General features: G+C 46.6%; 1 protein-coding gene across 1 annotated transcript; it reads left to right on the top strand.

Moving 5' to 3' along the window:
* Window positions 1-1274: 1274 nt before the first annotated feature.
* Window positions 1275-13006, top strand: TENT5B (terminal nucleotidyltransferase 5B). Its single transcript, XM_075908528.2, has 2 exons — window positions 1275-1616; window positions 9332-13006. Exons 1-2 carry the CDS (start codon window positions 1461-1463, stop codon window positions 10349-10351), a joined length of 1176 nt encoding a protein of 391 aa, XP_075764643.2. The 5' UTR covers window positions 1275-1460; the 3' UTR covers window positions 10352-13006.
* The last annotated feature ends 912 nt before the right edge of the window (window positions 13007-13918 follow it).

The raw sequence follows: 13918 nt of genomic DNA, 5'->3' as shown, positions 1-13918 counted from the left end.
ACCCTGGGTGGGAAGGGGGGGGTGCAGCGGGCAGGGAATCCGGTGCAGCGCGGCTGGCCTGGGGGGGTAGTGCGGCTGGCCAAGGGAGAACTGGGGGCAGGGCAGCGTGGCTGGCCTCAGGGAAAGAGGGGGGGCTAGGGCTGGGGGCAGTGCAACTGGCCTTGAGGAGGAGGAGGGGGGCCAGGGTCAGTGGCAGCACATTGTTGAAAACACGTATCTTATTTTCATTTTGAACTTCAGTAACTCCTGAGAATGGATTGTATAATGCCTTTGTCTACTAGATTAAAGAAACGTCTAGTAACAGATCTCTTTTTTTCCTGTGTAGGTAATTGTAGACTGCAATCAAGTTGACTGTTAACCTTCTCTTGATAAACTAAATCGATTGAGCTCCTTTAATCTCTCCCCATAAGGCATATTTAACTCCTCATGACCAGCAGTGTAGATGGTTCAGACGCAGGCTTATTCACAAAATTCCTAGCTGGGGAGGGATGCAATGGAAAAGCCTTGAAGCCATGCACTGAAGTAAACTGCGCATCGCAATATATTTAGCAAATGTCATAAAATGCAAGCTATTATTATGACAGGGAGCAAACCACAGAAACTCATCGGGTGGAGAAGAAATACTTCCTGGGCTGGGAAGCTGCTGAATGTTTAGACCAAAGGGACAGATTATGTGGAGTGGGGTGTCACAGGCTTCCCCCTGGGGCAAATAAATCACCACAGTAAGAGCATGCAGGTGGGAAAAGAGTGATGCTCCCTGGTGCCTGTAGAAATAAATTGTTGGGCCCTCTCCACCCTTGGCACTGGTGTTCCCAGCTGTTGTAGGTGTCCCCAACTTCCTCCCCTCAGATCCCCTCCTCCATTTCCATTCTCCCAACGCCCCTCCCCCCACTGTCCAAACCCCCCTCTCCTCTCTGCCCCCCAGCTCTTCCCCTCCCTCCTCCTGCTCCTCTGTGTTTTCAATGCAGCCCCACCCCCTCGGGCGGGTGCCTGTCCCTTTAAATCCCAGGTTTCTTCCCCTGACCAATCGCAGACGGGATTCCCGTCCAGCGAAGGGGCCAAGTCTTTCCCCTAGCCTTCTCCTCGGCTCCGCCTCTTTCCCTCCGCCCCGCCCTCTGATTGGCGAATCTGGAACGCAGCTCCCCGCCCTCCCCTCCGTCCTGCCAATGAGAATGCTGGGAGAGTTCGGAGCGCGGCAGGGATTGGTGGCTGGGCCGGGCCAATCGGGGCGCGGCCGGTCGGGTATATAAGGCGACTCCGGGAGCGGAGGCGCCTGCAGTGTTCAGCGTAGCCGGTGCGCGACAGGCGGGGTTCGGACGGCGCCGGCTCACACGGGTTTCTCCTCAGCCTCAGAATTATTAATTTTTTTTAAAGCCCCTCACTTCCGGTTGGTTTCCGGTCCGCTTCCGGGTGACTTCGGCTCGGCTTCCGGCGGCATCTTCCACGGGGGGCGGGTTGCGATGCAGTCAGCGGGCGGCTCGGAGCGGCCCGGCCGGTTCAGCGTGCTGAGCTGGGAGCAAGTGCAGCGGCTGGACCACATCCTGGGCGAGGCGGTGCCCATCCACGGCCGGGGCAACTTCCCCACCCTGTCCGTGCGGCCCCGCAGGATCGTGCAGGTGAGGCCGGGGGGGGCCTGGGCCGCGTCCCTCAGTCCCCACCCCCGCGCGGGGCAGGGGGCCTCGGCTGGCTGGAGCCTGGCGCGAGCGTGCACGGCAGGGGGGAGGGGCGCCTGGCTCTGTGTGGCATAAGGGGGGGGGTGCCCTCGCCTTACCTAGGGGGAGGGGTGCCCTCCTCCTCTGTGGCAAAAGGGGGGGCGCCCTCCTCCTCTGTGGCAAAAGGGGGGGTACCCTCGCCTTACCTAGGGGGAGGGGCGCCCTCCTCCTCTGTGGCATAAGGGGGGGTACCCTCGCCTTACCTAGGGGGAGGGGTGCCTGGCTCTCTGTGGCATAAGGGGGGGTGCCCTCGCCTTACCTAGGGGGAGGGGTGCCCTCCTCCTCTGTGGCATAAGGGGGGAGGGGTAACCTTTGCCTTACCTAGGGGGAGGGGTGCCCTCCTCTCTGTGGCATAAGGGGGTACCCTTGCCATGCATGGCACTAGGAGGAGGGGCACCAGCTCCCCACTCTGTATGGCATAGGCAGGGGGCTTGCCATCATGTGGGGGGGGGGGGGGAGAGAGACGTGCCCCCTGTGCATGGCTTTGGCAAAAGAGGGCACCTTGTAGGCCCTCCTGCAGCCCAATCCTCTGTTAAAGGTCACCCCTCTCCTGTCCAAGGATATGGAGATTCCTGGCCCGGCATGGGCGAATGTGGGTCTGCTACAGTCCTGTGTGCTGGCCCTGTTGGAAGCCCGCTGCTCAGTTTGCATGGCTGCTTTCAGAGGGTTCCCCTCCACCCGAGCGTTGCAAACTGGCAAAGGCAGCGCTGCTAGGGGAGCTGTTCTGATCCCGCTCCTGTGTGAGACACTGCCATGGTTGCGGGTAGAAGCCTGGGATATGCTGAGACCCAGTATCGTCTGCCAAAGGGTGTCTCCCTCTCTACAACAACTTGTGTTTAAATCCCCTTGTTTGATGGGAGACAGAATGCATGTTTGGGCAAGGGCAGCTCCTTCATAGTTGAGCATGCTGTGGGGCAACCTGAAACTCATCCAGCTGCTCCCGACCAGCTGGTCAGCTCATGCACAGCAAAAGGTCACCAGAAACTTCTGAGGCCACTATTGATGGACTGACTTTTTTTTTCATAAGCAGTTTGTGCAGAAGTGTTGGACTTTGCCCTGATGAGGCTGCACTCGCACTTGCTGTCTGCTTATATGGGGCTTGAAGTCTGCTAGCAGAAAATAAAACTGCTGAGACTGGGATATCCAGTCACTCAGCCTTGGCATCTTGCCACCTGGGCTCAGGAATTCTCCAGCAGAAGCAAATACTCTTACTAGCCAGATTGAAGGTGGTAGATTTTTTCACTCTACATCCGTCGCTTACTATGCAAGCCTTCCAGTTCTTGCTGCTGTCTCACCCAGACCGAGGCCCATCATGTCAAGAGACTGAAGGGTCATTCCAGGCAAAGTTATTCAGAATTGCTTTGGGATTACATTTCCTGTGTCTATGAACATTCTATTAGGTTTTGATATGTCAACTCGAAGACAAGGATGTATTTTCCTGTTAATCTAAAATTGAGCCATGGATACAGGAGGATGTATTAAGTTAACAAACTTTTATTTATGTAAATAGCAAATAGCAGAGTTCATGTAGAACGACATCTGTAGAAGGCAACATGAAACTACTGCACAAATTAACAGATGTTTGTCTGACTTTAGTTATTACAATCAGCCCAGGCTAGCACTTATATCTAGAAGACTGAGCAACTTTACAGTAGGATAGATGCTGCAAGTATAATAGAAAGGCATTAATGGTAAATTCCTCATTAGAAATAGCTTAGACTACTTTTACCCAGGTCAAAGCAGTACAGTTCAGTCAACTGAGTTCAGCCTCAGTTGTCTGAATGTCAAAAGTGTTGAAATTCTGGATCTGTCAATGTAACTTCATGTTGGGACCTGTTTACCCAATTTCAGAGCTAAGCTGTAGCTGTGTTGGGACAAAATGATGCAGTTAGGATGGCTTGCATAGTCCCACTACTTCTAATGCAGTGTCAGTAGACATTTGAGAATGTTCTGTTTTTAACATGCTATTGGAGGATTTAGGAACACTACAGATTAAATCTGCTCCATTAGTAACTATACCAAAAGAAGTGCTTAATGTGAAAGGGCTACTAATGCAAAGCAAGCAGGAAACATTTTTATAATATTTTTACCAAAACATAATATGAAAAATGAATTGTAAAATGTATATTTACATATGCTGTTTACTCTGCCTTGTCATCTTTCTAGTGGTTCATGTTGCCGCCAAATGGAGTTTCTCAGAGCAGCAAAATCTAGGTGGTAACACTGAAGGGGAGAGGCTTCTGCAAGAATGTTAATGCATTTCATGAAAACAGTTTAAACACTACTTTAAAGGTTTAATCCCATTTCAGCGTTCTTCAGTTTTTCAAATTGACTTACATTTGGCATAGAGAATGCAGATTAAACTTTAACCAATCCCTATTAGTTTGGTAACCATAACCAATGTGCTTTTAATATAGCATTTCTATATGGCGATAGCAACACTCAGGCTGTCTACACTGGTAAGTTATTCTGGAAAATCAGCTGCTTTTCCGGGAAAAACTTGCCAGCTATCTACACTGGCCGCTTAAATTTCCGGAAAAGCACTGATGATCTAATGTAAAATCATCAGTGCTTTTCCAGAAAAACTATGCTGCTCCCGTTCGGGCAAAAGTCTTTTTCTGGAAAACTGTTCCGGAAAAGGACCAGTGTAGACAGTGCAGTAGTGTTTTCCGCAAAAAAGCCCCGATCGCGAAAATGGCAATCGGGGCTTTTTTGCGGAAAAGCACGTCTAGATTGGCCACAGATGATTTTCTGGAAAAGGTGCTTTTCCGGAAAAGTGTCCTGCCAATCTAGATGCGCTTTTCTGGAAATACTTTTAACGGAAAACCTTTTCCGTTAAACTGTGAGACTACGTCTACACTGGCATGATTTTCCGGAAATGCTTTTAACAGAAAGATTTGACATCATTTGAGGGCTTCAGGAGATGCAGAATACTAGATCTCCTGGAAACGAAAAGATTGGATGCATTGTGAACAAACCATTTGGTACTTCATGATCCATGAGCCTCTATTTGTCAGGTACACACCACTTCCATATAAGCATCCTAATACGGATTCTGATTGTAGTTCAGATAAACTACTGCATGCTCAAACAAAGGAGGTTTCTTCATTCCTTAGTAATATCTCATCAAATATAAAATCAAGTATGTTGGCTTCTAATTGAAAAGCCTGTTCACAAACCAAACTGACTTTCACAAGAAACTAATCTAGGATTTCACTTAAGTTTGAAAATTGATGAAATGGCATTTGATAATAAGTAATGTGACTTTGGCTAATATAGCGCTCTTAAGGTCATGCAACTCAGTTGGACCTTCAGATTTTATTGAAGTGCATCTGACATTGAAAGATTTAAGGATGCAAATGATCGGAAGCTACTACTAGAGTGCAAAGCTCGATACGTCTAGAGTAGTGGAAAGCTGACAGGCAGATGCCAGATATCTGGCAAAGTGTTCCACCAATTGTGAAATTTAAAACCCAGAAAAGTAACTAAACTGGAGTGAAACTCTCTTCTTTTAGTCTCAGCTGTGTAAAAGCCAATTAAAAGATGTTTACAGTCTTGCCACTAGCTACTTACTGTAAATACCAAGGACAGTAATTCTAACCAGACATATTGGCAATCTGAGCTTAGGTCTGATGAATCTGAAACAACCTAAAAAGGCAGTCATTAATACTTGGTTACGTAGACCAGCTAATCAAATGATGTAAAGAATACCAGACCAAAATTCAGGCAGACTTTCAATGCCTGCCACCTGATTGTCAAAAATGCTCCGCTGTGCCATATATAGTGAAGTACACTCTTACTGACCTGTTTTTAGTGAAACTGACAATTCTCTTAGGAACACATCTGTCCTCCTACATGTTTTATCCAAGTGCCAGCAGCAAGCAATAGATTTCATATGCTCTTCTCCCTCTATGGTTTGGACAATGATCCTGCTACCCATACCTGCCCATGCAGAAGGCTGGATATCATTTGGAACAGTATGGTGTGATTCGTGAGAACATTGACACTCCACACATTTGAATCCTCCTCCAAGGCTTCTTTCAGACAAGGACCTATACTGCAGGAATTTATCTAGTTCATCAGTGGCCATTGGCCAAGATGAGTAGAGGTGGTGTCCCTAGCCTTGGTTTGCCAAAGCGTGGAATAAGCAATGGCATGGATTGCTTAAAAATTACATGTTCTGTTCATTACTTCAGAAGCACCTGGCATTTTCTATTGTCAGAAAGCAGGTTACTGGCTTAGGCTTTTGGTTTGACCCCGTTTGACTATTCTTATGTTCAGCTTGTGCCTGATTATGTTGTCATTCATGGAACTTAAACTTTTTCACTAATTTGTTAGGAGCAGGCTTGTGTTGGGCAACTGGACACACAGCCAGTGTCCTACCTTCATGGGCTGATCAGTGTGTGAAACTCTTCTCTGGCTAGTCCAAAAACTGTGGCCAGAGCTGCAAATATAAACCCAACTAGATTTCAGGGAGTGGGGATGTTGAATAAAGGATCAAAAAAATCTGTTGTACATTTTTTTGGATTAATTGAAACCCAGCAAGGGTACGAGTTCCTATTTCTTATATGCAGCAAAAATCTCTGATTTGAGACTTTAGTGTTAATTTAATGCAAACCCTTGTCCTGATTCTGTATCAATCTTCTTGACCTATATCTAACACTAGACCTAGTGATGACACAACTTGTAGTACCAACATCAAATTCAAAACAATGTGCCCCTGGGAGAAGATACAGAATTGTAACTCGGGTGGTCTAACATCCCTTCATTGTGATTGACCATAATTGATGTGAAGTGTCTTATCCCAAATTCATACTCAACTTAATTGAATTGATTTTAAACAATTCCTACATCAAAAGGGAGATGAAAATGTCCACTCAGTGTGTGAAAACAAATAAGCCAGCTGCATTGTTCTGAAATCTGGTGGGATCTTATTCCTGACTCCTTAGTTAGCTCTTCTACCTGACCTGTCAATAAAGGTGCATGCACTGGTTGGTATTCTACATTTCAAATAATGGCTCTCTTACTCATTCACTGTGGCTTGATATTTGGATTTTACAATTTGGCAGTGAGAATCCTCTAGGAAAAAGTCCAACTTCAGCTACAGTAGCTCTTGCCCAAGAATAATTAGGAAATGCCAGCATGAGAGCCACAGCATAGAATTTAACACCTTTTTACACTTGGGACTGTACAAGTTTTCCAGCATTTACAACTTTACTGGAATACCTTGTCCCTGCTTAAGTGCAGTTTCAGGCTTGGTGATACTAGCCTTCACAAAATGAGCTGATATAAATTGATTAGTGAGGCTTAAACCTTCCAGTAAGTGTTCTTGGCTCTCTAATTTCTTGTTAAGCTTGACCCAGGTCTAAAGTCCATGGGCCTGACGTTGTCTAGCAGGATTTCCTTTTCCTGCTGGAGAGGGTGAGTGACAGTGAGCACTAGATGCTATAAATGCAGTGCATTATAGTTTAAATTGTTAGTATTAGTGGAAACTACAGTTTCAATTCAACTAAGACAACTTATTGGACTGACACTGGTTTCATTTACATTCAAAGTTGTGGCTGACTTATTTATTCTGAAATAGTCCTCTTGTCTATTGGGCCTAAACTCTTACAGCAATTTCAGGAGCATGTTAGGCAAAGTAGACTAGCTTTTTTAAAGGATTCTTAGACTTTCTTGATGTTAGTTTCACAGCCTTAATTGTCAAATTTGTCTGAATACTCTTGTACTAAAGAAAGATGAAGAATGAAACTGTGCTAAGGTACTTAGTTTCGGGTCCTTTTGTTTAATACAGGCAGTCCCCGAGTTAGCGGATCCGACTTACGTCAGATCCGCAGTTACGAATGGGGATTTTCTCGCCCCGGAGGACTGGAGCGGCAGGACGCCTGGTTCCGCCGCCCGCCTCCTCTGGGGCGAGAAGCTGCTCCCCATCTCCCTGGTCTGCTGGGGGAGCCAGCAGACCAGGGAGATGCGGAGCAAAGCGGTGGAGGACCCGGGCCGGACCCGCGGCGCTTCCAGATCAGCGCCGCGGGTCCGGCCCGGGTCCTCCGCCACTTTGCTCAGTGTCTCCCTGGTCTGCTGGGGGGGGGACGCAGCTAGTGCCCCCCCAGCAGACCAGGGAGATGTGGAGCAAAGCCCGGGGACTGTGGTAAAGCAGGTGGGGCGCTGCCGGTTGGTCCCGCAGCACCGCTCCTTGGCGCTACTGGACCAACCTGGCAGCACCCCAGCTGCTCTGCCCCAGGAGTCCTGATTCAGCTGCTGCTGATCAGTTTCAGCAGCAGCTGAATCAGGATGCCTGGGGCAGAGCAGCTGGGGTGCTGCTGGGTTGGTCCAGTAGCGCCGAGGAGCGGCCTCGCTACTGGACGAACCCAGCAGCACCCGAGCTGCTCTGCCCCAGGCGTCCCCAAGTCAGCCGCTGCTGAAACTGACCAGCGGCTGACTACAGGAAGCCTGAGGCAGAGCTGCTCTGCCCCGGGCTTCCTGGAATCAGCTGCTGATCAGTTTCAGCAGCAGCTGACTTGGGGACGCCTGGGGTTCTTAAGTTGAATCTGTATGCAAGTCAGAACTGGTGTCCAGATTCAGCCGCTGTTGAAACTGATCAGTTTCAGTAGTGGCTGAATCTGGATGCCAGTTCCGACTTAAATACAGATTCAACTTAAGAACAAACGTACAGTCCCTATCTTGTATGTAACCCCGGGGACTGCCTGTACAGCACTCAATCTTTTCCTAAGAGGAAGTTAAAACCTCAATTGCTAGGTGATGTCTGGAATAGGTAGTTCATATTTTATTTTAGTTCAGCCTAATGCATGTTTAAGTAATCGGGGAAAAGGGATTCATCTTGATTTAATATGAACAAAGCTTCAGTGGTATATTTGTGGACATGTCACCATTAAGGAAGCTGGATTAAAATTGCTCAGGGTAACACCTGTAAGATTAAAGCTGTCTTTTAAAGCTGGCTAGGTGTCAAATGCAGAACACTGACACTGGAATTTATGAGGATACACTTAACTAGTTAAGACATGCACTTGCCATGAGTAAGCAAGTTCATTTCAGCAAATCTAGCTACATCTTACTTTGCCTCTGAGCCTTGGCTAGTTTAGGAGAATTTCGAAAACCTGTACAAATACAGCTGCTCCAAATAAACAGAGGCTTCTGTTTCTACATCTTGACTCTCTCTCTCTCCCTGGATTGGTTGCAATTCCAGATTAATGAATCAGAACCCTTACCTAGGACTCTGTTTGGGTAAGAATCAAGGGACTTGAAAGATCTTGCAGTAAACGTCCTCCCAAGTGGCTGCTGCCTGGAGATAAGGTGGGAGCAGTTACCAGCTGTAGCACAGAATCAGAAGTACAGCTGTGTTTTTCCAGGAGCACACTAATGTAAGAATGAATATTGGAGGCCCTTCTAAAATTCTGAGATACTGCAAACATGTAACCTTTGAAAGGTACAGTTCTTCGTAGCTTTTCTTTTTGGGTTACAAACAGGGAAGTTTGGAGGTAATAGATTATTTTTCCTATCTCCTTTTCATTATGCTGGCATGACCTATTTAAACATGCAAGCCCATTCTAAGAACACTACTTGAATACTCTATAAACCATGACACACTCTCTCTCTCTCAGGTGGTCCGCAGCCGTTTGGAAAAGAAGGGAATTGGCGTCCATAATGTCAGACTGAATGGGTCAGCAGCCAGCCATGTTCTACATCAAGATAGTGGCCTGGGGTACAAAGACCTGGACCTCATTTTTTGTGTTGACCTGAAGAGTGAGGATTCTTTCCAGCTAGTTAAAGATGTGGTCATGGATTGTCTCCTGGACTTCCTCCCAGAAGGAGTAAACAAAGATAAGATCACCCCCATGACTCTGAAGGAGGCGTATGTGCAGAAGCTAGTGAAAGTATGCAATGAAACAGACCGCTGGAGCCTTATATCACTGTCCAATAACAGTGGGAAAAATGTGGAACTCAAATTTGTGGACTCTCTCAGACGGCAGTTTGAGTTCAGTGTGGACTCCTTCCAGATTATATTGGATTCACTGTTGTTGTTCAGTGAGTGTTCAGAGAACCCCATGTCTGAGAACTTCCACCCCACAGTCACTGGGGAGAGCATGTATGGGGATTTTGGGGAAGCAATGGACCATCTCAGGAACCGAATCATCGCCACCAGGAACCCAGAAGAAATCAGAGGTGGTGGGCTTCTGAAGTACTGCAATCTCCTGGTGAGAGGCTTTAAGCCCAAATCTGAAGTTGACATGAAGACACTACAGAGATACATGTGCTCTAGGTTTTTCATAGACTTTTCTGACATTGGAGAACAGCAGCGGAAGCTCGAGAGTTACCTTCAGAGTCACTTTGTGGGGATGGAAAGCAAAAGGTACGATTGCCTTATGACCCTGCACAAGGTGGTGAATGAGAGTACAGTGTGCCTGATGGGACACGAAAGGAGGCAAACACTGAACCTCATTGCCATGCTGGCTGTGAGGGTGCTGGCTGAGCAGAACATCATCCCGACGGTAACAAATGTGACATGCTACTATCAGCCAGCACCATACGTCAGCGAGATAAACGTCAACTACTATGTCACCCATGTGCAACCCCTTCTGCCTTGCAGCCACTCCTACCCAACGTGGCTTCCTTGTAACTGAGCATGGACAACACTCTCCAGGATCTGTATTCCAGGGTGCTCCCTCACCTGGGAGGCCTGTGGAAGAACTGTGACACAAGGAAAAGTACTGGATCCTTTTTTTTTCCCCTCGAGTGTCTTGTTCCCATGATTGTTGGAACTAGCTGCGTCTGCTGTACGCTGTGGAGATTGGATGTGCAGTGTTATGGAAACTGTAGATTGTTTGAGATGTTTACAGGAAGACTTATGAATTATGTAAGCAACGGGGTGGGGGTTGTAGGGTTAGAGTAAAGGTAGAGCTGCACTGCCCTGAAATGCAAGTCAATTTGAATTTCCTTTTTGTGCAGGAGGTGTTAAGGGTTGTGCAGACTCATGGTTTCTGAAGCCAGAGTGGCTGATTCCTTTGAAGGACCAAAGAATATTGTTCTTAAGTGCCTGTAACAATATAAACACAATTGTACTGTACAACTTTTTTTTTTTGCAGGGGTTGAGTTTCCCAATGTGCTTGTGTGAGGATGTCTCAAGATTAAAGGGGTGCCTGTTTCAATGGGAGGGAGTAATTTGGTCGCTTTTAGTGACAGAATTGAAACAGATGTTGGATTGCAGGTTGCATATTGCTAAGGCTTTTGGCATTGCTTGCTTGCGAAGGACCAACTAATAGTATCTAAGGGCAGTTGAAACGGAGTTCCACAAGGTGGGGGTTGGCATTGAATGACTACATGCATGTGTCTAATGTAACCTGCGACAGTGGGGCTGGGGAAGAATTGCATTGTGGAGAAAGCTGTGCGGAGCTTCATGGAAATGGGAAGCAGCTGAGGCCTATCCAAGGATGTGTTAAAAGCTCTCAAATCTGCAGTGCCAAAATCTTCAACTAACTTATGTACACAAACAGTAAAGTGTTGGCTGTGTTTGGGCATCTGCCATAGGGTACACTAGTACAGAGCTATCTGTCTTATAGGGAATTTGAAATGCTACTCTCTCTCTTTTGGCATGCCATGTGGTTTTAATGCACAAACAGCTAGTGGCCAGCTGGGCATCTGAGAGACAAGGCTTGTCCTGAAGCACAAACCAGCTATTGGCTCGTCAAACCACTAACCATAGCAGTCGTTTTTATGTAGGTTGGAGCCAGTTTTAGGTCAGATGCTTAGAGGTCTGTCCCACAAGTATTAGAACTGACTGAATTTAGCAGATTCTCTTGATCTTGCCCTGCCTTGGCTGGAGAAGAATTCTCCCTTTCTGTACCTTTAGTTCCCTTGTCAAAAGCAGCCTGTTTTTCAATTCCACGTCTCTGCAACAGATAGCAGTTTGCATTTGTAATCTAGTTAGAAATGAAACATGACTTAGTTTAGGTGGAGAAAAACCACCCCTAAGCCTTGGCTTTAGGAAAAGGTATGTCCTCTTCCAAAAAACAAACCTTCATGCCTCAGAGCGTTTTGGTGTATTTATGCAAATGTTCTGCCTTTGAAGTTGTGTGTATGTATGTATGTGGAGTACAAACAGTCCTGCCCTGAGATGTCTGGGTTGCATATCCATTCTTTTGCAACATTGCATTTCAGATGTAACTATGCATGGGTCTGTAAAGCTGGTACAACTGAGATCTTGGGCATCTTCTGATCAAAAAGTGCCCAGTTCTGGGAGTACATGACACTAGTCACTTCATAGTGCTTCCGCAAAGGCTAATAGACTTGAGTATTTTTACTAGTTTTCTGGCTGTGATAAAACTGTACCACAGCTGGGCAGACTGAACAATCTAATAAAGATTAGCTACTTGGAATATGTATAACCAGATTTTACCTTCTTGGGCGTGGGTGGGGGGATGTGTACAGGGGAGAGGGGACTGGGGCTTGTGCATGCATTTCTGCGTACTAAAACTTAAACAAATCTTCTCCAACTTTGCTCCTTTCATCTTTATCCTGTAAGAACTGTGAAGAGGGTCCTGCCACTACCTGCTGTAGTTAGTAGGTGTAACACTAACAATGACCTCGTGCTCGCAGGCTGTACAAGGTTATTTACAAGAGTGATATTGATAAAGCTAATGGGTTAAACTCTGCTACATGTAACTTCTTGATCAACCCAGAGCTTGATTTCCGCCTCAATGCCTGACAGAGGGCTTTGAAACTAGTTTTCCTTGTGCTGAAACTAGTTTAAATGCATGTCAGGAGACCCTATCTGGTTTCCAAAAAAGCAACCCTCACTTTAAAGACTCACTTTAAGGGGAGATCTGGCTTTTGCACTTTTAACTAAACTTCATATTAACACAGCTGATCTGTAGCATGCTGCACTTCTGTTTAGGTTACTCTTTACCACAGTGTGACAATAGATGCACTATACTAGGATCTTTCCAGGGCAGTGATAATTCCCTTTCTCTAACAATGTAAAGTTTCCCTGCAACTAAAGGATTAATGGGGAAAAACTTAAAGTAAGGTTGCACTTTTGATTTGTGGAATGTGTGGTATCGCACTGTTGTGAATGGGAGTGGTTGATTAACTGTCAAATTACTTGCAGTGTGAGATGCTGCCGTATGTAGAAAATCTGAAGATTCCAATAGTCGGGCACTCTTTTATTGTTTCAAATGTGCATTTTTTTCTGACTCTGTATCACTTGTCATGCAATGGGCTTGACATACTCACTAGATTCTTTAGAATCTGTTATAATAAATACAGTGTATTAAATTCAACAGATTGATTGCTTGCTTCCAACACACGGATAGGGTAGCTTCATATTTCAGCCCCTGCCCCTCCCCTCAAAGTCCCATCTACAAGCTGGCTGAGTTGGCATGAGGTTGAAGGACTGTCCACCCTGGAATACAGATTCTGTAATCTTTGTTCTTTAGGCAGTTTAGTCCCTAAAACTGAGGCTACTCCAGAGACTTGGAGTACCCAGGGGTCAGGGGAGAGGGACCCAGCCATACCCTCCTCCCCCAAATTTTTTCAACTTAAACGTTCTTTACTATAGGGCACATTCCCTTTGCCAGTACTTTGACTAGCAGCTAGGGGAGGGAGGATGTCAAATGGCTAGTAACATTGGGGAGGGAGTGTAGCTTATCCTACAGAAGTTTGTGTGAGGAGCCCCTTGCTGGCAGTCTTAGCAGCAATGGACTGCAAAGCAGTGATGGAGCCCCAAGTGGGGAAATAGCTCCCCTTCTACAACTAGATGTGCAGATGGCTGTAATGTCTTGGGAGCGGGAGGGCTTAGAAAGCTTACTGCCAACTTTCAGACATGCTTAGCTCCCCTGCGCTCACTTGAGTTTAACGTTCTGTATGCTCTAGTTCTGGCAATAATTCCCATGCCTAGGCAGAAAGAGAAGGGGAAATAGAGCTAGAATAGCCTGAAGGCCAGGATGGCATCTCCAGCAGCAAGCAACAGGCATTTTTCTAGACACCTAAACACGTTGAGGCCCAATTCCTTCTTTGTCAGCGGGCTGGTGCTCGTTTTCTCAAATACAGCAGACCAGCTTCCTTTACTGCTGTTGGATTCAACTGAAACCTACACCTAACCCTGCGTGTTAAGGTGCTTGCCCACTGCTTACAGCTGATGCACCTTGTTGGTATGTAACTTCCATGAACTGGAAAGGTTCCAGTTCACAACT

This window comes from Pelodiscus sinensis, chromosome 26 (assembly GCF_052426305.1).
Source record: "Pelodiscus sinensis isolate ZL-2025 chromosome 26, ASM5242630v1, whole genome shotgun sequence".
In the NCBI taxonomy this organism is placed as follows: domain Eukaryota; kingdom Metazoa; phylum Chordata; order Testudines; family Trionychidae; genus Pelodiscus; species Pelodiscus sinensis.
The sequence above is the reverse complement of the archived record's forward strand: the minus strand, read 5'-3'. Positions and strand labels throughout refer to the sequence as shown.